Genomic DNA, 23,070 nt, shown 5'->3' with positions numbered 1-23,070 from the left:
ATTTGAAAAATAAAGTAAATAGGGCATGAACACACTTTTTGTCTATCATAATCACAAATTTAAGTTAGCCTTTATCTCTTAATTTATAAACTCCTCCCTCAGGGCTGCTAGTGTGTTTGTTATCCCATCCCAAGAACTAGCAGCGCCTTGTTTTCAACTGGGCATTATATGGCATTGTTGGTAAATGACCTTGGAAACAATATTCTGTTTCTTAGATTTCCTTAATCATCAGCACATCTGAGTTTTCTGTTCATCCATCTACCATTCCTAGCAAATAGTGTTGCCCTCTTTTACAATTTTGGAAAATCTTGGAAATCTGACGCTGGAACTATTAAAGCTACAGAAGAACAAAAGAAGAAGGTAGTTATTTTTTCATAGAACTGTAACAGTCGCCTTCACTCGTGAAATATTTTGCTGTACTCTTTAGAAACTGGTGTAACCAAAAGTTTGCAATATTTCTGTTTGGCTTTGTCTGTGTTCCAACAATGTGGTAACCAGGCAACTAACTCTATATTTTGTATGTTTTCCTCTTTATGCTTTACAGACAATAGTGGAACTTGCTGAAACAGGGAGTCTAGATCTGAGTATTTTTTGCAGTACCTGTTTGGTAAGTAGTTTGCTGTACTCTTCAGTTCAGTGTTTTGTGATACAGCACTGTAAATACAAAATAACGGGGCTCCCAAACCTTTGTTATCCGCGAGTAACATCCAGGTGTAAAAAGAGTTGTAGAGCAGTGCTGGGTGCTACAAAATAAGGGCTGTGATTTTCTTTTCGCTAGCACCTATTTGGACTGGCAGTCTACAGAAGGCTCTGGCAGTACATCTGTTTTTTATGCAACTAAAACATGCCTCTAAGCCAGGAGTTAAAAAATAAGCAGCTGCTTTAAGACCAACAGGAGCAACATCCAAGGGGTAGGTGAGCAACATGTTACTCACTAGCCACTGATTGGGGACCACTGCAATATAGTATAAAGATTGATGGCTGTTTACAGATAAGGGTTACTAGTCAAAAGAATTTTCAGTTTTGAGCAGACAAATCCAGATGGTTAGGATATTAGTTACATAATGGGAGGGCCTTACAAAAATAGTGATGGGTGAGTTGGGTTAATTCTTAACGCTTATGTCCAACCAGCTTTAATGCTCTTAAGGTGGGATCATTGTTTAATTATATATTACTGTATGAGTAAAGACTGCTTTAAGCAGTACTGCCACATTAAGATATTAAGATAAGGATTCTGAAATCTGGCCTGTATTAATTTAAGTAGTGACCCCAGGTCAGGGATACTTTGCAAAATTAAAAATAACACTATAAGCATTCTGCCAGCATGAGCCAGTTGTTTCCACCATGGAGGCGACTTAAACCAGTCGGGAAAGTGCAGTACCTGCATTGTAGCACAACACCGTTCTGCCTTGTTTACCACCTTGTGGGGAATGCTGGGTTTGTTGTTGTCAAGTGTTGCCGATTCCTAGAAAGAAAAAAAAAATACTGTTGACTGATTGATGTTGAAAGGTATGTAGGTAATAGGCTAAATATTCTATAAATGCAGTCTATGGTTTATTTCTACAAAATATTCAGTTTGTGTTTGTAGAAGACCAGGAAACTAAAAAAATACAAAAGAGAAAGGGAAAAAAAATAAGTAGTGTTTTTCTTACATTTATTTTCATCTACCGGTACATTCGTGAATTAAAAGAACAATGGCTGCCATTTTATTTGCCTCCACATAAGGATTTGTACAATCGGTACATTTCTAGAGGCACAATATTTCTGAAAAATCTATTTCCTAAGGCAAAAATACAGTAAATCCCATTTATCTATGTAAATGCAATAATCCAGATTATTAATATATCCACACAAGATGTTCCTTTGATTGTTACTTTGTTGTAGAAGGAAAGGTTAAAACAAGTAAGCCTTATCGGAAAGGTCCACCAAAATATACCCGTAAACCCTCAAAGTAGTGCTGCTCTGAGTCCTCTGTCAAAAGAAACATTGCATTTCGTTCCTTCTATTGTGTACACACGGACTTCTGTATCAGACTTCCTGCCTTCATCTTAAACCTCCTTGCCGTGGGCGTGAGCATGCTCAGTTTGCTCCTCTTCCCCCCCCCCCCCTTCTCTGCTGTAATCTGAGCCCAGAGCTATAAGTGAGCAGGGAAAGACTCAGGCAGGAAGTGATGTAACACCAAGCTAATATGGCAGCTGCTATCCTAAATAAACAGAGAGCTTCTAGAGCTTTTTACTCCGGTATGGTAAAACATTCTACAGAAATATAGCGTTCTAGCTTGCACTATTCTAATCTATTGGCAATAAAATGCCTCCGTAGCTTTCCTTCTCCTTTAATTGCAAATAACTTGTGTTTAACTGTACATTTGGCATTGGGTAATTAAAAGTGGAACTAAGTTTGGGTACCCCTTCCCAAATTACATATTTAGTTAATTTTGTAAGTTAAAAATATGCAAATATTAATGCTCAATTACATTTAGATGCCCATTTATCAAAGGTCGAATTTCAAATTCATAGTGAATTGTTTTTTAATTTGAATATACTCACAATTAGACTGGGAGGTTATTTAAGAAAAAATTTGATCAAATTGTTCTGACCCGAAACGCTTGCAGCGTTTTCATCCAACAGTCGGATAAATGTAGTTCTTACCTTGTGATTTCTCCCTCACTTCCTGTATCTACAGAATATCCGACATGTCGCATGCGTTTCGTTGCATGGTGACGTGTCGGCTCGATCTTATGCTATTTTAAGTTTATAAAATAAAATGTAACTGTGCAAAATATGTTGGTTTTTTTTTTTGCTCACTAATTCCTGCAGTATGGAATGTTTTACTTAAAAAATGAACTAGGTAAATATGTAATTTTCCAAAGGATGCCTAAACATTTGCATTTAACTATATTTCAGAATACCGGGTTTCTGTCTTACTAAGAAATGATATGTGTATCTTTGAAAACTAGCCGTTTATAAATCAAAATGTTCGAGTATACTTCTGAAAGTGCAGTCAAAAATAAGCTTGCACCAAACTTGCTTTGAATGTGCAGTAGATCATGTTTTTCCGTTATTTCATGTAGCTGAATTAGATATAACTTTCTTCTGAAATTGGTTTTCAGATTAGGAAGCCGGTAAGATCCAAGCACTGTGGAATTTGCAATCGTTGCATAGCAAAGTTTGACCACCATTGTCCATGGGTTGGCAACTGTGTTGGTATGTATTCCAGTAGATTTAGATACATTTTTCTTTTTGTAAAAGTTAAAAAGTCATGTCGTAAAATGCAATCTCTGATGTTAAGATATTGGATAAAAATGTTTAAACGTATTCATTCGATCCAAATTGCATTGGGAAAATACTTTTTTTTTTTCTATACAGCCACATCACCTTTTAACATTACCTATTATGTGGAGAACTCAAGCCATTCTAGAGACTGACGTTCACAATATTTCCTGCTATAATGCAGCTTACAGTTCAAATTCTGGGTCTGTTGTCAATTAACTGGTATTTGAAGTGTAGGGTGAGAATGAAAAAAACCCCCACAAAAATGGAGAACAAACAAGCACCTTGTAGATGTTGCTGAGATAAAAATGGAATTCAGTGCTTTATTATTGTTTTGGCTTTGTTATACTTTCATTTCTTTAACTTTTAGGTTTAGAATTTGCCTTTAACCTCTTTAGTCTTAAACCAATTGTCCCTATGCTAGTATTTCATATTCTGCTTATTTAATTTGACTCTATATGATGGGTATATTATGGGTGTCAGATCTTCTAATTTCAGCAAACCCTTTGCAATTCGATATTTGCTGTACTTTAAACAGCTGGTGGCCACATGTTGTAGAGCCTTTGCTGCATTTATATGGAAAACAAAGTCCTGTTTTAGTGATTAATCCTCGTTATTGCTTTTCTGTGTTCCGTTTACATTGATTAGGAAAGTTATTTAGCCTTGAATGCCAGCTAGTATTAGTCAGACTTCAGTGCATTCCACACACAAGAAGTGGAAATACCATAACTGGAGCCCAGTTATCCTTTAGAGAGGCCCAGTACATTAACCTTCTGAAATATTTTTCTCATTGTTCTGTAAATTTCTGAAGTGCATATATTTTTATATTTTATTTAGGTTCTGGAAACCATCGTTATTTCATGGGATATCTGTTTTTCCTTCTCTGCATGATATGTTGGATGATATATGGATGTATCTCTTGTAAGTATATTTATTCTTGCTCAAATGCTACAAAGTTTTTTTGGGAAATGTCCTTTTTTTGTTTAACCCTTTGTGTGTCCCTTTTGTAGACTCAATGGTGCCAATGTAAAACTACTGGCGCTATAAATTCTATATTTCCTTCTTCCAGTTTGATCTATTCTAATCTGTGTGTTTACTGGCAACATACAGCAGCACAAGGTCAAAAGAACTTGGCACAGAAGAAGTTAAATCTGTTTCCATGTAGTTTACAGTATGCTGGCTGTAGAGCTTATATTCATATTAATACCCCATATTTATAAAATGCCAGCATATTCTGCAGTGCTGTATTATAGTAGGGTGTATACATCCAATATACAGCTACAGGTATGGGATCCATTATCCAGAAAGCTCAGAATTAGGGAAAGGCCGTCTCTCATTTTATCAAAATAATAAGAATTTTAAAAAATGATTTCCTTTTTCTCTGTAATAATAAAACAGTACCTTGTACTTGATCCCAACTAAGATATAATTAGTTCTTATTGGAAGCAAAATCTGCCTATTGGGTTTATTTAATGTTTACATGATTTTCTAGTAGACTCAAGGTATGGAGATCCAAATTACAGAAAGAGACATTATCTAGTAAACCCCAGGTCCTGAACATTCTGGATAACTGGTCCCAAGTCTGTACTAATACATAATATTTTTATCACAGCACTAGAAATTCTTCAGTACATGTATAGGATCCGTTATCTGGAAACCTGTTATCCTGAAAGCTCCAAATTATGCAAAGCCCTTTTCCCATAGACTCCATTTTACCCAAATAATCCAAAGTTTTAAAAATGATTTCCGTTTTCTCTGTAATAATAAAACAGTACCTTGTACTTGGTGCAAACTAAGATATAATTAATCCTTATTGGAGGCAAAAGAAGCCTATTGGATATAGTTAATGCTTAAATTATTTTCTAGTAGAATTAACCCAAATTACAGAAGGATCAATTATCCGGAAAACTCCAGGTCCCCACCATTTTGGATAACTGGTCCTTTACCTGTATATTAAATGTTTCTGCAAGTTACCAATTTAAAGAGTACAGCAGAACTTCCAATTGATTTTGGGATTCTAGATTAAGAGCCCATGACATTACCACTCATGGATCCGCAATCTTAGACCAGTTTCTCTACAAGCCAGCTGGGTCTTGCTGTACAGCCAAAACATAGTTCTTATTTCACAGAAGTTGTAAGGAGGGATGAACTGTCAGGATTCCTTTTTATTTCATGCTTATGTCCTTTCGTAGTTCTAGAAACCTAGATGAAACTGAATGATGTGCTTCCTTAATAGAGTCTTTAATCTTGTTTTCAGATTGGGGAATACATTGTGATACCACTTATACTAAAGATGGATTTTGGACGTATATTACACAAATTGCCACATGCTCACCCTGGATGTTTTGGATGTTTCTAAACAGTGTCTTTCACTTGATGTGGGTGGCTGTTTTACTTATGTGTCAAATGTACCAGGTAAGTATTCTAGTCTGAATACCAATGTATATTTTAGACTAGAAAGGGCAAAACAACTACAATCACCTGAAATTGTTAATGCAGGAATCTTACCAATAGGTTCAATGAATAGATGAATTCTCTTTTTGAGTCTTGCTCCTTCAGTTGCTGAGTTAACTAGGGGTGCCTTGTTGTTAGCCACCCCACTCCAGTGTTTCTAGTCAGCAGATTTCCCATTCATTTTATCTTGGCTGTGTGCACAACTAACTTATGTGCTGATTAGTAATTAATTCAGATTCTCATTACACAACAGCCCAGAAACCAGCGCAATAACCACCAGAATGTAATACTACGCTCTGTAACATTAGCTTTTACGATGGGCAAACCATTTATAATTAGCAACAACCCCTAAGCTGAGCTTCTCGACAGCTGTACAGAGCACACTGAGAATGTGTATGTGACTGACACGCTTAAAGGAATTGTTTAGTATAAAATTCTGGGTAAATGGATAGACTGTGCAAAATAAATAATGTTTCTAATATAGTCAGTTAGCCAAAAATGTATAAAGGCTGGAGTGACTGGATGTCTAATAGAACAGAACAACTTCCTGCCTTTCGGCCTTTCCAGTTCGAATCTTTCACGAAGGATTTGGGGATTCGGCCGAAATCCCATAAAGTGATTCGGTGTATCCCTATAAAACTCTGATGTAAAAGATCTGTGCATGTTTTTATCTGATAGCTCCTGAAAGCTCTTTAACTGTTAACTATGAATCTTTTTTTTTAAACTGTTACTACAGATTTCTTGCCTGGGAATAACAACAAATGAACGGATGAATGCCAGAAGATACAAGCACTTTAAAGTTACAACAACATCCATTGAAAGCCCTTTCAAGTAAGTTTGATTGTGCTATCGGTAGAAGCCCGCTTGTGTGATAAAGTATATCATACAGTATAAGCTGTTACAGATTTGTCCGAAGATGAAGGATGAATTGTTGCAAGACCATTTCTTGACACCATAGTCACACAGAGCTTTAGATTCGTAATTTTCTGATATCTTGTATGTATAATTTTGTAATCTCTTGTTTTGCAGCCATGGATGTATCAGAAACATTATAGACTTCTTTGAATTCAGATGCTGTGGCCTCATCCGCCCTGTAACAGTGGACTGGACAAGACAGTACACAATCGAATACGATCAAACCTCAGGCTCAGGATATCAGCTGGTGTAGCCGACACTACATCCCTACTCTGGCAAGCTCCAGTGTTGCCTGAAAATGGCTATTTGTCTCTCGCATAAAATCGTCCCTTGAACTAAAGCATGCTGTTTGTAGGGCTAATGAGAAATATCACAGTACCTTCTATCTGTCAGCATTTTATCAGCGAGAGTTAATATGGACAGGGCAAAGTGCCCATACTGAGAAAGAGGAAGAAACCGAAAATTGATTTGAACAGATCCTGGTATCAGGATTATTTTGAACAGCAGTAAATTTCATTTTTTTTTTTATTTATTTTTTTTACTATCACACTATTCACAGCAAAGCATGGCATATTGCTCTTGACATGCTTGTCTTGTTCTGCTTGAAGAAAATCCCTTCATTGCCTTTTTTTTTTTTTTTTTGGTTTTATATAAAGAAACTCTGTGGAATGAGGCTTTGCGGTAAACTATTTTAATCCCCAAAATGGCCAGGCTGGTTCTGAACTACTGTGGCAATTTTATTCCTGTAATGTGATCTTCCACAGTTGTGCTGTTTTGTGTCTTTGAAAATGTGAATCTTGATACTAGCCTGGGAAATCTGGCAGTGTTTATTGACCTTTGTTAGGTTAAGTTGGCAAGAGGGGAGCATGAGGATAATGTTAACAACTGAATGTATGTTTCCTACATGTTATGACTATCCGCTGTTTCCTGCATCTGTGGAAATGAAATGCTTTACACTCCTTTCCCATTGTTGAGAAGTCCCTGACCATTCCTTACAGGTATTATGCAAGACTCCGTGTAATATATTGTGAAATAACACAATTCGAGGAAAACATGAAAACGCCATAAACACCTTTTTAACTGAAAATTCACTTCTGGGACTTAACCCTGGAACTTGACTTAAAACCAAAGAGTTAAAACTTGTTTTTTTTTTTTCAAAAATAATATGAGCTGGATTGTTTTGGATAATAATTAGCTGATTCACTTTTCAGGATTATGTAACAAATCAGGCATGCCTATGTCTCACTTTCTGATTTTTGCAGAGGCCTTTAAAAATGATCACATGTGAAATAACTGATTAGGGGAGATATAGTTTAAGGACATTAAATGGACGAATTTACCTTTCATTAAGGCAACAAACACAAAATGTATTGTGCAGTTTCAATCATAATTCATTTGATTTAAGCTACTGTCTTTACACAGATGGGGCTTAATTACTAACTAAGATCCTAAATTGTACCAGTTAACCCATAGCAACTAACCAGCAATTTGTTTTGCTCAGACTACTGCAAGTTAGAAAATAAAAGCTAAAATGTAATGGATTGCTATGCCTGCACTGGTGCAATTTAGTTCTTGTGAACGTAAACTAAGCCCCATTGTGGAGAGATGTCATTTGCAGGTGTATGCAGGAAAATCATTAAAATACAAGCATAATGAGGTTAAAATATCATAGTTGTATGACTTGCAGGAAGAAAATTCATGTGCAGGTAAATAGCAGTGCACCAGTTGAAAGGGAAAATATACACAACTTTGTTTTAAGTGAGTCCATTCTGCTTGGCTCAAGTTAAAATGTGCATACAGATTGTCAAACCTGCCAGGACTACCCCACATATATATGTGTGTGTATTTTTTATATATATATATATATATATATATATATATATATATATATATATATATATATATATATATATATATATATATATATATATATATATATATATATATATATATATATATATATATATATATATATATAATACAAACGAGACATGAATATCTTGTAAATTATATCCTTATGTACGGTAAGTTCTGTCATTTCTGTCACATGACTCACTGAAACTTGTGTATTATAATAAATAAAGTACCCCCTGTTGCAAAATATGAGGATATTAGAAGTTATCTAGGAGTTCCATGACCTGTATAAAAACACTCGGCCTTCAGGCTCGTGCTTCTATATGGTCATGAAACTCCTCCGTGACTTATAATATCCTTATATTTTACAAGAGGGGCACTTTATTCAATATATATATATATATATATATATATATATATATATATATATATATATATATATATATATATATATATATATATATATATATATATATATATATATATATTGTATTGTGCACTGGCGAGTGAAGGGGCGGGCAATATGCGAGTGACTTACAAACGATCCAATTAGCAGGCAGAATTGGTGTCTTCAGAAGGAGTGGGTTGAAGCAGGCACAATGTTTTTAAAGCTTTGGATCAAGCGGGAGCTTTGAAGATGCAGAGTGGAGGTGCAGCATGCTCAGTAAAGCTGAAAAACTTCCATTTCAGAGTGCATTGCTTATATTTGGAACAAGCTGCGGGTGGCGGTGATCTTTTTGATTGAGGGGCAGGGAATTGCTTACCTAAGCAGTTTTCCAACACCAGAATCAGGTTTGTTTGTGTATAAAAAGAAAAAAAAGAAAATCTTTTTATTTCTGGCAGGTTAGACTCTACGTATACACCTTATTTAACAAGTCCACCTGAATGCGTTCATGTAAAAAAGGAGGTATATTTCCCTTTAACCTCTGTGTTAGCCATGAGACATTCAGTTACACTGCTTACAGGGGCAGATTTACTGCAATAGAAGTTTCTTGCCCTGCCCTCCAACACTTATCGTTTTATTTTTGTTTGTATGAGGGCATAGCCATTGGCAGTTGCTTGAGAGTAGGGAAGATTTAATGAGCAAAAATATTATTCACATGTTACGGAGATGCTGCCATCTCTCTAGCTCACTGCTGTTCCTAAAGCTGGCCATAGACGCAAAGATCCGATCGTACGAATCGTGGATTCGTACGATTTTCGGACCATGTGTGGAGAGTCCCGACATTTTTCGTCCGTCAGAGATCGGTCGTTTGGTCGATCGGACAGGTTAGAAAATTTCTGTCGCCTGCCGATAATATCTCTGCGTTTATTGCCGATCGTACGATTTTCAGTGGGAGACTGTCACTAGTGTTGTCAGACATAAGTATCGTACGATTGCTGTCAGGGGCAGAACATTGGGTGATCTGTTCTTCTGACTGGTAAGACTTTGATCTGAATGGTTAGTGGAGGGTGGGGAGATGGGAAAGTCCGATCGTACGTTGATTCGTACGATCAAATCTTTGCGTCTATGGCCAGCTTTAAGGTTACAAATTCTCATTGTGCTTAATGGACTCAGGCTTGCCAGTTCCTGGGTCTGTTGGAATTGCTTGCTGCATGTTAATATATTTAACACAATGAGAAGTTTCAGTAGATAAAAGTCAGGAGCAGGAGTTTCTAAAAAAAACAAGGTTGTAGTCATGTGCTTTTATGGGCTAAGCAAAGGCTTATCTAAGCAACAGTCCTACACTTTCTGCTATTAGTTATATGCAATTGGTACGCCTGCATAGGATTATTATTTACAAATGATCTGATCTTCAGGTACTAATTTACAACTTAATTGTAGGCTCAGCATTTCCTACATGTGTTAGTGTAATGGAATACATTGATGTTTTTATGGTAATTCTGTGACTGAGGCATAGAAAACTATGAAATGTTCAATTTATGACCCTGTATATATTAGAATATTTTCAGGATCCCAAAAGAACAGCAAAACCCTGATGCAGGTTACATTGTTAGATTGTTAATGGGACAGAAAACAAAAGTGTAAAATATGGCACATTTTCCAATAGCAACAAATGTTGTGACTTTTACCATTTTGCAGCTTTTTACTCAACTGATTTGTTAGCGTGTAAACTGAGCCAAATAAATTATAGCTGCTGTTTTTAGCTCACCCTTGTATAATCAGGCCCATTAAAGAAGTGAAATGGTACAATTTAAAGTGAGCAAGCCCTCCTCACTGTACGCTTTGTTTTACATCTGTTCACCAGGTTGTTATTAATGGTGTAACATCCTCAGCTGGGAAGTGTGTAAATACTTGCACATTGGAGACTAGTGTACTGTATGTTAATCTCTAGATAACATATTCAATTGTTTTCTTTTTGCGGTTATGTTAAATGCTGCTCATTCCATTAAATCCCTTTCCCCCTCAAAATGTAAAAATCTAGAATTAGTTTTGTAATGCCCAGTCCAACTTGTCATCATGCACTCTTCCCTCCTGCAAGCTCACTGCATGATTGCTGCTTGGAATATGTACATTTCTCTGATCTTCACATTACAGGTAATCAAGCGAGCTAGTTGTATTCCCAACCCATGCCTTAGTAGTACAGGCAGTGACATTGTAAATAGTTGATGTTCAGTATTTGAAATACATTTTTTTAACAGTCCAATACTTGATTTGCAAGTTCCTCCTTCACTGGACTTGCTGGTTTTGTATATATAGAAGCTAAATGTTTGGTACTGGAGGATCCATTCTCTGGATACAAGGCACAAGACTTAACTGTAAATGTGTATTTCCTTTGTTTCTTTGCAGAGTCAGTGTCAGTAGTAAGAGAACGTAGCTCACCGGTTACACTTCTGCTGTGACACAAGCGCATCAGTTTAGCAAGCACCCAGGAGCCATACTGATCAGGTTTTTGCTCATGTTTGGATTATTTATGCATTCATGTTTATGTTCTCAGTATAGAAAAAGACATTTGTAGTTTTCAAAAGCAAGTTTAGATCAGTGGTCCCCCATCTTTAAGCATATAGCAAGCTGTGATCATTAGAAAGCCATAGGTGTGGGCTAGGCAAGGTTAATGTTGCATGTTAGGCTTCTGTATTTGTGATCTGGCCATCCCTTTAGCAGGGGTAACATATAGTGAGTGTTTTAGCGACATCCAGGAACTAATAAAAGCAGCCATCCTAATGAGCTCTGATGATTTTCTTTTATCAGTTTTGTTAAAACAATTTGATCAATATGTACTTTTATGGGCTTCCAAAATACCTTCCAGCGCAGGTCACTATGAAGCCATTCCTATGGGGAAGAATTATGGATGCAGAGCATGTTGGGTAGTATTGGAATATTTTCCTTCCGTTCAGTAACTTTTTCTACACAATAGTTCAACATACTGGGGTTTATTTATCAACACTGGACAGTTATCCATAGAAACCAATCAGTGAATGGCCATTTAAAGCCAGTTGCAGGTAGAACAATGAATGCAACTGTAGGATTGGTTATCATGGTTTATTGGCCGGTGTTGAAAATACCCCCCTCCCCGATTGGCATGCAGCCAAATGTTCTTTCCCCCCCAAAAAAGCCTGTAAAATAGCAATGGTCATGGGCATAATGCCTTTGGAAAAGACTTTGTTTTTAAGCAGATATCTTTCTATAAACAAACTTTATTAAGACATTCTCCACTGACATCCACAGACTTCATACTGGTTTATCTTGCGACTTTTGCTGATTAGCCATTGCATGCCAGAGACTGCAGATATCTGTTGTATATTCCTCTTGTGTCCTGCTTTTAATGTTTTGCTGAAAAGGGCATCTAGCTATAAATTAGTTGTAACAAACTAAACAGCCCTTGATTGGTTTCCATATGTGCAACTCTGTTAAGCCAACTCAAAAAGGAACCGCCACGTTGGATATTGCCTCACTTAAACCAAAATGGAGGGATAAGCAGCTAAGCGACTGATTTAAAATTCGGCCTATGTTGCAAAATGTAGTCAAAAAGAGTATATATGTATATGTAATAGGGAACAGTTTACAGTAAGATTTATTTTGTTTTATTCCACAGAATCTAGATTTAGGAAAGTGAATCTAGAAGCTCAACGCTGGGCTTTTTCATGTTAAATTTTAAGGTATGTTTTTTTTTTGTCCTAATGATATTTTTAATATATATATTTTCGATTATTTGCACATAAATGCCATTGTACATACCCCAGTGTATTTTGAGGAAAGGGACAGAAGTCCATTTGAGACTGTATTTATATATGCACTGATAATCTGGTTCCACTGATTGGCTGCCTGATCTCACGCAGTAACTACAGTAGCAAATACAGCTGGAGTTGGAAATGAACATATCTAGAATTTAGAGATCTCTATTGTAAAGTCTAGCATACAGGTAGATCTGTGTTGTTTTTTGTTTGTTTGTTTGTTTTTACCCTAAATGCCTTGTTTGCTCCTTTCACAATTATTCAGTTGTGAGCCAACCACAAGAACATGTCCTTTTACTTTAAGCTATAGAATGTGTACATTTTCCTTTTTGTATTTATTTAACTGTGCCAAGCATTATTTTACTACTGTCTGATTCTTGATGTACTTCATTGTGAGCAAGAGAAATTGTACATTTCAGAATTTAGCTCTCCTTACATAAATTAACTACATCTGATTTTTTTGTAAGTTATTAATCAAATAAATATTGACAATTCAGTGTAGTGTTTGTCTTACTTGATAACGTTGATAATGTCATGGAAAAACATTTTTTTTTTTTCAAAATGCATTAGGTCAGACTTCTGCTCTGAAATCCGTTTTTCAAAAGAGCAAACTGATTAGGTTTAATTTTGAAATCTGAAATGGGGCTAGACATATTCTCAGTTTCCAAGGTGCCATCAGTCATGTGACTTGTGCTCTGATAAACTTCAGACACTGTTTACTGCTGTACTGCAATTTTTAGTGATATCAAAGGTAGTAAAACCAATAGTATTCTACCCAAGTTTATCTATAGGCGCCTGCATGTCTTTTTCCATGCATGTTCTCATCTGATATGGTTTCCTTAGCAAAAATAGTTTCTCTGCTCTCAGTATCTTTCATTATCCTTTCAATGCATCCCACATGGACTCTATCGTATTCTGATACCTTATGTATCACTAACAGACTTATTGTTGCCCTTGCTTGTCTGGTTTCTCTTATCCCGGACCTCTGGAAATGTCTTGTCACTTTACTAAACCCAATTGTGCTTGGGACTGCGGTTGGCAGAGTTAGTCTTTATGACGATCACACAGGGAACATTCAGCAGAGGAACTTGTGAGAAGGTTTTAATAATGAATCACACAGAGATGGATAACACAGCAGGCACTTTGACAGTGCGGAAATCCAGAACAGTATGGTGGAAGGAAGCAAAAAAAAAAAAAAGCATTTATCATGGACCAATCATTAACCGAATGCTCAAGGCCATATTGTTGCCATTTTTAAATATACAGTTGTGTTCAGAATAATAGCAATCCGACATCACTAACCTAACTGATCAATCCCTGTTTTTGGTAGAAATTATATTTCAACATGGAAAATAATTTACTAGTAGGTGTAGTATTAAGACCAACAGACCCAAAAGTCATGACGTGCATGCTGCTGATTCTATATAACTGAAGAATTATTTGAAGGCTTTAGAATAATAACAGTGTGGAGTTCAATTTGTGTGGTCATTCATTCTGTGGAAAAACAGGTGTTAATTACGGCCCTTACTTAAGGAAGGAAGGCAGCATATGTTGTGCATGCTGGTTATAGTGCATTTCTCTCTGAAAATATAAATATACCAGACCATTGTTCAGAAGATCAGCGTTCTTTGATTAAAACATTTTTGGAGAGGGGAAAACATATAAAGAAGCACAGAAAATGATAGGCTGCTCAGCTAAAATGATCTCAAATGCTTTAAAATGGCAACCAAAACCTGAAATAAGTGGAAGAAAACTACCCTTTGAATGGATAGAAGAATAGCCAAAATGACAAAGACTAAAAGACTCAGGTCTAAATGAGCAACATCGTGGTTCCAGACCAACAATCCGCGGACCTCTCTTCCCCTCCGTTCATCGCTTACATGCGTCATTGAGAAGGACGGCTCATTAAAGAAGAATCACCTGCTTCTGGACCTGTCCTCAACAATTGTCCACAACACATTTATCCAGAATGCAGGGGAGCGCAGGAAAAAGTCTCCCTTTTAGGAAGAGCCCTTACTAGTGCAAACACAAAAGGGTCAGCCAATTCCCAGGTATTGGAGCAAACCACTTTCCCTAGCCCTCTCCATGTCAGTACGTATCGGGTTAGCTCCGCCCCTTATGCCACGTCAAGAACCCTCCCACTCAAAGTTAATAAAGCTGACCCCTGAACCCTTGACCAGTGTCTTTTTTTGTTCTTCGCACTTATGCCGCTCCTTTGGAGCGTAGTCTTATTTTTAGGGGAACTAGCAAGGGCCTGCTCGTAAGGCGGCCCTGGAACAGCCTTTTTCCCTTCCGTTCATATCCTGACGGAAGGTTTTTTAGGGCTACCCCACCGGGATCTATCCTGACTTTTTAGTCACATGGGGGGAGTTCCGCCCGCTTCCAGGCTACCCGGCCTGCCCTAAAGCGTCCGGCGCCTTGAGCCGCTCCCCTAACATGGGGGCGTTCTACCTTATCTCGTGGAAGCGGGAGGAGGGGAGGCGGCAGGTCCGTTACGCAGAACGTCGCATCCGCAAGGCTTCTTAGCGGTCACGTCACTTCCGCTGAGACGCTTCCTGTCAGCTGAGCCGACAAGCTGCCTTGCGGTGCCGCCTTACTCTGATCCTCTTCAAGAGACCGGTAAGCTCTCGGGATTGGTAAGAGGGACAGCGGGAGAGCCTGCAGGGGTTAGGATTTCATTCCTTCAGCACCTTAACACCCTCTTCGTTCTTTGTTTGATTCCAGGCTATATATTTTTTTTTTTTCCCGTTGTCCCAGCCGCATCCCCTCAAAAGCCTAGTTCCCCTGGAGAGGTAAAAAAAAATAAAAAAAAAATAAAGGAACAATGGGTGGGCCTGCGTAGAACGTATAGCCCTAACCTATGCCTCTCTCATTTCTCTTAGTGCCATGGATACTGCCGCTAAGCGAAAGGAGGCGGCCTGATCCTTCTACCTTGCCTGAAACGGAGCCAGGAGTATGCCTAGGCTGTTCAGGACAGGCCCCTGCCTAGTAAGAGACTGTGCCAGTCCTGCATGTCGGAGGTTGCAAGTACCTCTTCGGGTCCCCCTCCAGACCTAAGAGCCTGGATTAAGGAAGCTGTGGCCCAGGAGTTGGGGGCAATATCTAAAACCAAGAAAAAGAGCCAGGAGGTTTCTCCTCTGGACACAGAGGAAGGAATTGATATCATCAGATCATCTTCTGAGGAGGATTCGGATGAGGAGCTTTCATCATTTGACTTCACATTAGTCTCCCCTTTGGTCAAAGCGGTCAGACAAGCATTAGATATAAGGGATGAGGAAGGTCAGTCTACATCCTTCCTACCACCATGCAAAAAGAGGAACAAGGTCTTTCCTTTTCACCAAGAGGTGTTGGAATTGATCAAATCTGAGTGGGAAGTACCTTCAAAGAGAAGTGCAACCCAGCAGAAATTCAGTAAATTGTACCCTTTCAGAGAAGAGGACATCAAAGACTTTTGTTCAGTCCCAGGAGTGGATGCCCCAATCCTAAATCTGTCAAAAAGCGTGCTTTTGCCAGTCGATGATCAAGCTTCTCTTCGTGACTCCATGGACAAACGAATGGAGACAGATTTGAAGAGAGCCTTTTTGAACGCCAGTGAATCTATCAAACCAGCAGTAGCAGGTCTTTCTGTATCCAAGGCCTTGGAGACCTGGGTGTCCTGTATAGAACAGGCCCTTCAAGAGGGTAAGACAAGAAAGATATTCTTGAAGGTATGGCGGAATTGAGGCTGGGAGGCTCCTTCGTGACCAGCGCCATGGTCGATCTGGTTAGGCTGGCCTCTAGATCTATGGCCATCTCGGTCTCTGCCAGGAGAGCTCTTTGGCTTAGGTCATGGGATGCAGACGCAATTTCCAAAATAGCCCTCTGCACCCTTCCTTTTCAAGGTCATCTCCTTTTCGGGAAAAGAATGGAGGAATTGATTTCCAAGGCCTCTGGAGGCAAAAGCCAGTATCTTCCCCAGAGGAAGAAGCCTAGATTCTCAGGACCGCAAGCATCAAAAGGGAAGATGCCTTACAGGCCTGGGAGGCCTTCGGACTCCTATTCCTTTCGGGATAAGAAATCCAACACGAAGCCAAACAACTGGAGGGGCCAGCCAAGGTTTTTCCAGCAAACCAAGGGGAAACCCTTCAGCGATAACCGTAAGCCGTTATGAAGGTGGTGGTCCTCAGGGGCCAAAAATTGGAGGAAGGCTCCGCCTCTTTCTGGCCACCTGGGAAAGTTCTACAGAAGATGCCTGGGTTCAAAGCATAATCAGGGAGGGCTACAAACTAGAATTTGGGTCCAGGATTCCACTACACATTTTTCGTCCTTCAACAATTCCGGTCAATCGGGAAAGAGAGAAGCCCTTTTTCAGTGCCTCAGGCATCTGCTTCATCAAGAAGTGATTGTTCCAGTCCCAAAGAAGGAGATAGGGAAAGGAGTCTACTCCGTATTCTTTCTAGTCAGAAAGACATCAGGAGCTTGGCGCCCGATCTTAGATTTAAAGACAGTCAACGGAACCTTGAAAACAAGGAAGTTTCGGATGGAGTCCCTGGATTCTGTAAAGAAGGCAATATGTCCGGGGGATTGGATGTGCTCTCTGGACATCCGAGACGCATATCATCATGTTCCCATTGCTCCCCAGGACCAGAAATTTCTCAGATTCTCAATAGAGGGATTCCAGTTCCAGGGACTTCCTTTTGGTCTGTCCATAGCCCCACGGGTTTTTTCGAAGATCCTTGTAACACAAGTGGCTCAATTGCGGTGGCAGAAAATCAGAGTTTTCCACTACTTGGACGACCTGATTGTCCTAGCATCATCCAGAGATCAACTTCTGGACCATCGGGATCGGGTTATCCTCTCCCTACAGTCCCACGGGTGGTGCTTGAATTGGGACAAGAGCCAACCCCGTCCATCTCAGAGTCTGCTGTACCTCGGAGCCAGGTGGGACTCGGTCAAGGGCCAAGTATGCCTTTCAGAACAAAGGCAACAGGCAACTTTCAGGGCTATCCAAGAGGTGATTTCATCATCTTGCGTCCCGGCTTCAAGAATCTTGAGCCTGTTGGGGATAATGTCTTCGGCTATAGGCCTTATCCCTTGGGCACATTGGAGATTGAGACCACTTCAGGTGACATTCCTTCGCAGCTGGGACGGGCTGGATCTGAATCAGAGCATCCAGATATCACCGGACATACATCAATCCTTGGTTTGGTGGAACAATCCTTTGAACATAGCGAGAGGCTCCAATCTGTTTCCAACTCCATGGTCCATACTGACAACAGATGCCTCAGGCGTAGGTTGGGGAGCAGAGTTCAAGGGACAGGTAGCTCAAGCCCAATGGCCAAATCCAGTTCCAGGCGTATCCTCAAATATCCTAGAGATCAGGGCGATAGTTCAGGCCTGCTTGAGTTTTCGCAACCAGCTGGAAGGCTGCAGGCTGAAGATCCGCTCAGACAACACCACCGCTGTAGCCTACATCAGGAGACAGGGCGGCACAAAGAGCAGCATCCTGCTAGCGGAAGTGGAACCATTATTTTGCCTAGCAGAAGAGACTCTGTCAGATCTCACAGCTGTCTACATTCCCGGCAGAGAAAATACCCAAGCAGATTTTCTCAGCAGACACCATCTTCTGAGACACGAGTGGAGCCTGCATCCACAGATCTTCAGCAGGATAACTCAGAGGTGGGGACGTCCTGTAGTGGATCTTATGGCCACTTCAGGAAACACGAAATGCAAGAGATTCTACTCGAGGGAACCAGACCCGGCAGCATGAGCAGTGGATGCCTTTTGTCAGAATTGGAATCAGACTTTAGCCTATGTCTTTCCTCCTCTGCCTCTGATTCCCAGAGTGATACAGAAGATCAGGGAGGACAGAGCAGAAGTGATTTGCATAATTCCAGCCTGGCCAAGGCGACCTTGGTTTCCACATCTAATGCATCTCTCAGTGGAACCTCCTTGGAAGATTTCCCTAGCAGGTCCTATACTGATTCAGGGCACATTCGTCCATCCGGACCCAGGCCCGTGGGCCTTAACGGCATGGAGATTGAGCGGCGGAACCTAGAGGTTCAAGGTCTCTCCGAGGTCGTTATAGAGACACTCCTAAAATCCAGAAAGAATTCCACCACTAGCAGATATGAAAGAATCTGGCAGGTTTTTATCCATTGGAGTCAGGAGAAGCACATTTCATTGTCCTCATTGACAGTAGGTAACATCCTGGCGTTCCTGCAATCAGGACTGGATAAGGGCCTAAGCATCAGTACACTGAAAGACCCAAGTTTCAGCCATTTCAGCCTTTTCAGAATCAAGGTGGTCACAACATCCCTTGGTGGTCCGGTTCTTCAGAGCAGCTATCAGAATACTTCCACCAAAAAGACCTTCCTGCCCTCAGTGGGATTTGCCTCTTAGTATTGGCGGCATTGGCTTCACCACCTTTCTATCCAACAGACGAATGTTCGGTCTGGCATATCACCCTCAAGGTGGTATTCCTGGTAGCCGTTACCTCAGCCAAGAGGGTTGGAGAACTTCAAGCCATTAGATACGACACCCTCCAGCCCAGTATTCTTCCAGGACAGGGTAGTCTTAAGATTCGCAGACACCTTCAAGCCTAAGGTGGTCTCACCATTCCACTTTAAGGATGAGTTATCCCTACCAGCCTTTCCGGAGGAGGGGGATCAGGTCCTAGGAGCCTTGGATGTGGCAGCAGGAATAAACTTATACTGCAAGGCCACAGAGACATTCCGAAAGTCAGACCGTTTGTTCGTGGATTCCTGCAGGGAAGAACAAGGGAAAAGCCGCCTCTTCATCCACAATTGCAAGCTGGATTAAGACAGTCATTAAGAAGGCGTATGCCTCCCAAGGTCTACGGGAGCCTGAAAAGGTCAATGCGCACTCTACCAGGGGACAAGCAACCTCATGGGCGGCTGAAGCGGGCACACCCTTGGAGGTAATTTGTAAGGCGGCATCCTGGTCTAGTCCCAACACATTTGTCTCACACTACAAATTAAACATAGCCTCAGCAGAAAATTCCCAGTTCGGTTCCAATGTCCTCAGATCTGCGGCTGGAAAACATTAAAGTTTTAATTGCAACTATCTGCTATGGCTTCATTATATTATTGGTCTCCCACCCGGGATTGGTAGCTTGCTACGTCCCGATACGTACTGACATGGAGAGGGCTAGGGAATAGGGAAAATTGCGTCATACTTACCGTGATTTCCTTTCCTTGACCTCTCCATGTCAGTACGGCCCTTCCCAATGAGACCACAAAAAAAAAAAAAAAAGCTCGTAACTGGACACTGGTCAAGGGTTCAGGGGTCAGCTTTATTAACTTTGAGTGGGAGGGTTTTTGACGTGGCATAAGGGGCGGAGCTAACCCGATACGTACTGACATGGAGAGGTCAAGGAAAGGAAAATCACGGTAAGTATGACGCAATTTTCCCTATTTTCACCTACTGGCTGCTCGAACATCCACTGCCATTTAAATATTTAGGGTTAATCTTCCCTTGCAGCTATCATCCAAATCTTTGCCGCCCATAAAGTGCACCTAAAATACAAATTTTTAAGGCAAACAAGTGTCTTTATAAACCACCCTGTCACTATTAATAAAGTGGTTAATGTAAATGTTATTGTAATTTAGTACATGTAATTGGATAGTATGGGAGAAGAGCCAAGTGGTCCAGCTGCATGTGCAACGGATTTACAGTAACAGTGTCTTCAGTAGCTTTAAGGGGAAAATGGCAGAAAAATGTAATGACAGAATCAGGTACTGGTAATAGTTTCACCATTGCGTGATATTTTTTTCTTTAAAAAAAAAAAAAATTGCATACACGCTGTTCTGCCAATTAACTGGCAGCTTGAATTCTGTTTATTAAGCAGTAAATGAACATTGATAGGATTCCAGCAAAGAAGTAAGCAAGCCTAATTATTCTATGCTTATCAGTTTCAGTGATGCTCCTCGCACATAACCCTGTAGTAAACTTTGCTTCATCAAGTGTTTTTTATATTTAATTTAAAGCACAAGGAAAGTCTAAAATAGAATAAGGCTAGAAATGCTGTATTTTGAATACAAAACATAAGCATGAACTTACTACACCACAAGGCCTAATCAAACAAATGATTTATGCTTTCAAAGTTGGCCACAGGGGGCTGTCATCTTGTAACTTTGTTAAACATCTTTGCCTGACCCTGACAATTCCCATCCACGGCAGTAAATGGGAGAATTTCACTGCATACAGTCAGGTTTCTTATAAAAACGGCACACATTTTTTAATTAAGGTATATTGGAGATAGTTTTCTATTTCACTAAAGAAAATAAAAATGGGATTTTATTTTGTTGCCTTTCCTTGTCCTTTAAGACATCAGCAAGCCATTCTAGTTATTTCCTTCAGTCTCCTCGATTGCACTTTAATAAGTCAGCCTTTCTTTGCTGCTGCCCTGCAAATGGATTCCAGATCTTATTCCCTCTACAGCTGCTTGTGCAGTAAAATCAATATGGATACACTTGTAAATAATGGTACAATTGTGACGTCACAGAGCACAGGACTGGGTTATGGGCACATAAGGAGCACACAGGCAGGTAACAGTACAAGGAAACTCATAACAAGCAATTCCTTTATGCATCTGATAGGGAACAACTGCTCAACAGGAGCACAACTCAGTGTGTATTTGTGGCCTAGTCCCTTCAGGCAGCACCTGGCCCCAGGCAACAGTCTCACATAAGATTCACCCAGTCCAGCAAGAGGGAAAGTCAATGCGAGTATTCCAGCTGCACTTATGTATAAAAGGATTATAGATTAACAGTCCAGTAACATAACATGGGGTGCAGCTCTGAGGAATCACAGTCCAAATGGAGGGGATGCTGCAGCTTATCCCACTCTGTTGTGCATCCACCAGCCCACACTGCAGCAAGTCTTTCCTGCAACTTCCTCCCCAGCAGGCACTCCCACTTCCACCTGACCTCTCTGAGCAAACAGCTTCCTGCCCATGTGACCTCCCAGCCCCACCCCTTTGACCCTGCAGCTTCCAGCATTATCAGCGCTATTGTCACAACAATGACCTTCAACAATATCCCCACATCCTAAATACATTATAGTGCGAGAGGTAACAGGTAAAGACACACCCAGTGGAACCTTAGCACCAAATACATTGTATGGGATCGGTTATCCAAATTGAATCAACAGGGATGGCCTCGAAAAACATGGAGAAGATCAGTGAAAGAAGAAATTATAAAGACATGGAATGAGATCAAGAGAATAGCAACAAATAGATCTGAATGGAGAGTCTTCACGGATGCCCTATACTCCACTGGGAGTCGAAGGAATAGCTGATGTTATCCAGAAACCCATTAGCTAGAAAGCACCGAATTATGGAAAGGCAGTCTCCCATAGACTCCATTTTATCCAAAAATGTTTTAAATGATTTCCTTTTTCTCTGTAATAAAACATTACCTTGTACTTCATCTCAACTAAGATATAAATCTATATTGGAAGCAAACCCAGTTTGTTTATTTAAGTTTAGTAGACTAGATTCAAATGATGGAAAGATCCATAATCTGGAAAAACCCCAGGTCCCGAGCATTCTGGATAACAGGTCCCAGACCTGTATACCATAAGAGTCCTGACACCCCAAACACTTTCTAAGTCTTCCAAAAAAAAAAAAAAAAACCAGGCTACTGGAGGCTGGAGTAGGTCAGAATGATCTCAGAATACACCTGTTTACCAACTATTGCTGAAAGCAAAAGATTAGGGGGTTAAAATTCTGAGATCTTCTTTCATTTTCTTATTGAGCTCCCTTAGATTCAAGGCCGGCATCTCAATGTCCAGCGTTGTTTTAGAGTCCGTTTACAAGGGAAGTTCCAGGATATATCTTGAATCACATTATAGAGTGTCGATTAAGTGTTATAGAGGTTATTCACCTTTAAATTAGTGTTTAATAGGATGCAAAGAGTGATAGTCTGGGACAATTTGCAGTTGGTCTTCATTCTTGTTTTTTTAAATTATTTAGCTTTTTGATGAACCTCTTTATTTTGCGATTTCAGCAGCTATCTGGTTGCAATACTATGGTGCAATCATTTACATGCACATTGCACTAGGAGCATTCACTGAGCCAGGAAATATTTCAGACCTTATAAATTAGAAATATTGTAGCCCTTTACCCTTGCTTTGCTCGTGGAGTTTGTTACACATAACACAGCTCTGCCTACCTTCCTATTGACATTTATGTTTGTTATGCTTTGCTTTCATACATATCTCTCATTTATTGTGGACACTCATTGAGCAACAGTATTTAGTTTATAGTGATTTAATGTTAACTCCATTGGAATCATTATAGTAATGCAATATCTGTTTTCTGCATTGAAGTAGATGATCCTATGGCACATACACTAAGCAATATCTGTGTGTTACCAATGACGAGGCACAGAGCAGTCAG

General features: G+C 39.8%; 1 protein-coding gene across 2 annotated transcripts in view; it reads left to right on the top strand.

The window, feature by feature from the left end:
* The window catches only part of zdhhc17.S (zinc finger DHHC-type containing 17 S homeolog), a 37,168-nt gene extending 29,568 nt beyond the window's left edge, over nt 1-7,600 (top strand). For both annotated transcript variants that reach the window (XM_018255938.2, XM_018255939.2), the window contains exons 11-17: nt 236-360; nt 545-607; nt 3,110-3,203; nt 4,107-4,190; nt 5,527-5,684; nt 6,460-6,554; nt 6,753-7,600. In XM_018255938.2, the coding sequence (XP_018111427.1) occupies nt 236-360; nt 545-607; nt 3,110-3,203; nt 4,107-4,190; nt 5,527-5,684; nt 6,460-6,554; nt 6,753-6,891 (758 nt within the window). In that variant the 3' untranslated portion in view covers nt 6,892-7,600. The remainder of the gene's footprint in view (nt 1-235; nt 361-544; nt 608-3,109; nt 3,204-4,106; nt 4,191-5,526; nt 5,685-6,459; nt 6,555-6,752) is intronic.
* The last annotated feature ends 15,470 nt before the right edge of the window (nt 7,601-23,070 follow it).

The sequence above is a fragment of the Xenopus laevis genome, chromosome 3S (genome assembly GCF_017654675.1).
Source record: "Xenopus laevis strain J_2021 chromosome 3S, Xenopus_laevis_v10.1, whole genome shotgun sequence".
NCBI classification, from domain to species: domain Eukaryota; kingdom Metazoa; phylum Chordata; class Amphibia; order Anura; family Pipidae; genus Xenopus; species Xenopus laevis.
This window is presented reverse-complemented; position numbering and strand designations above follow the sequence as displayed.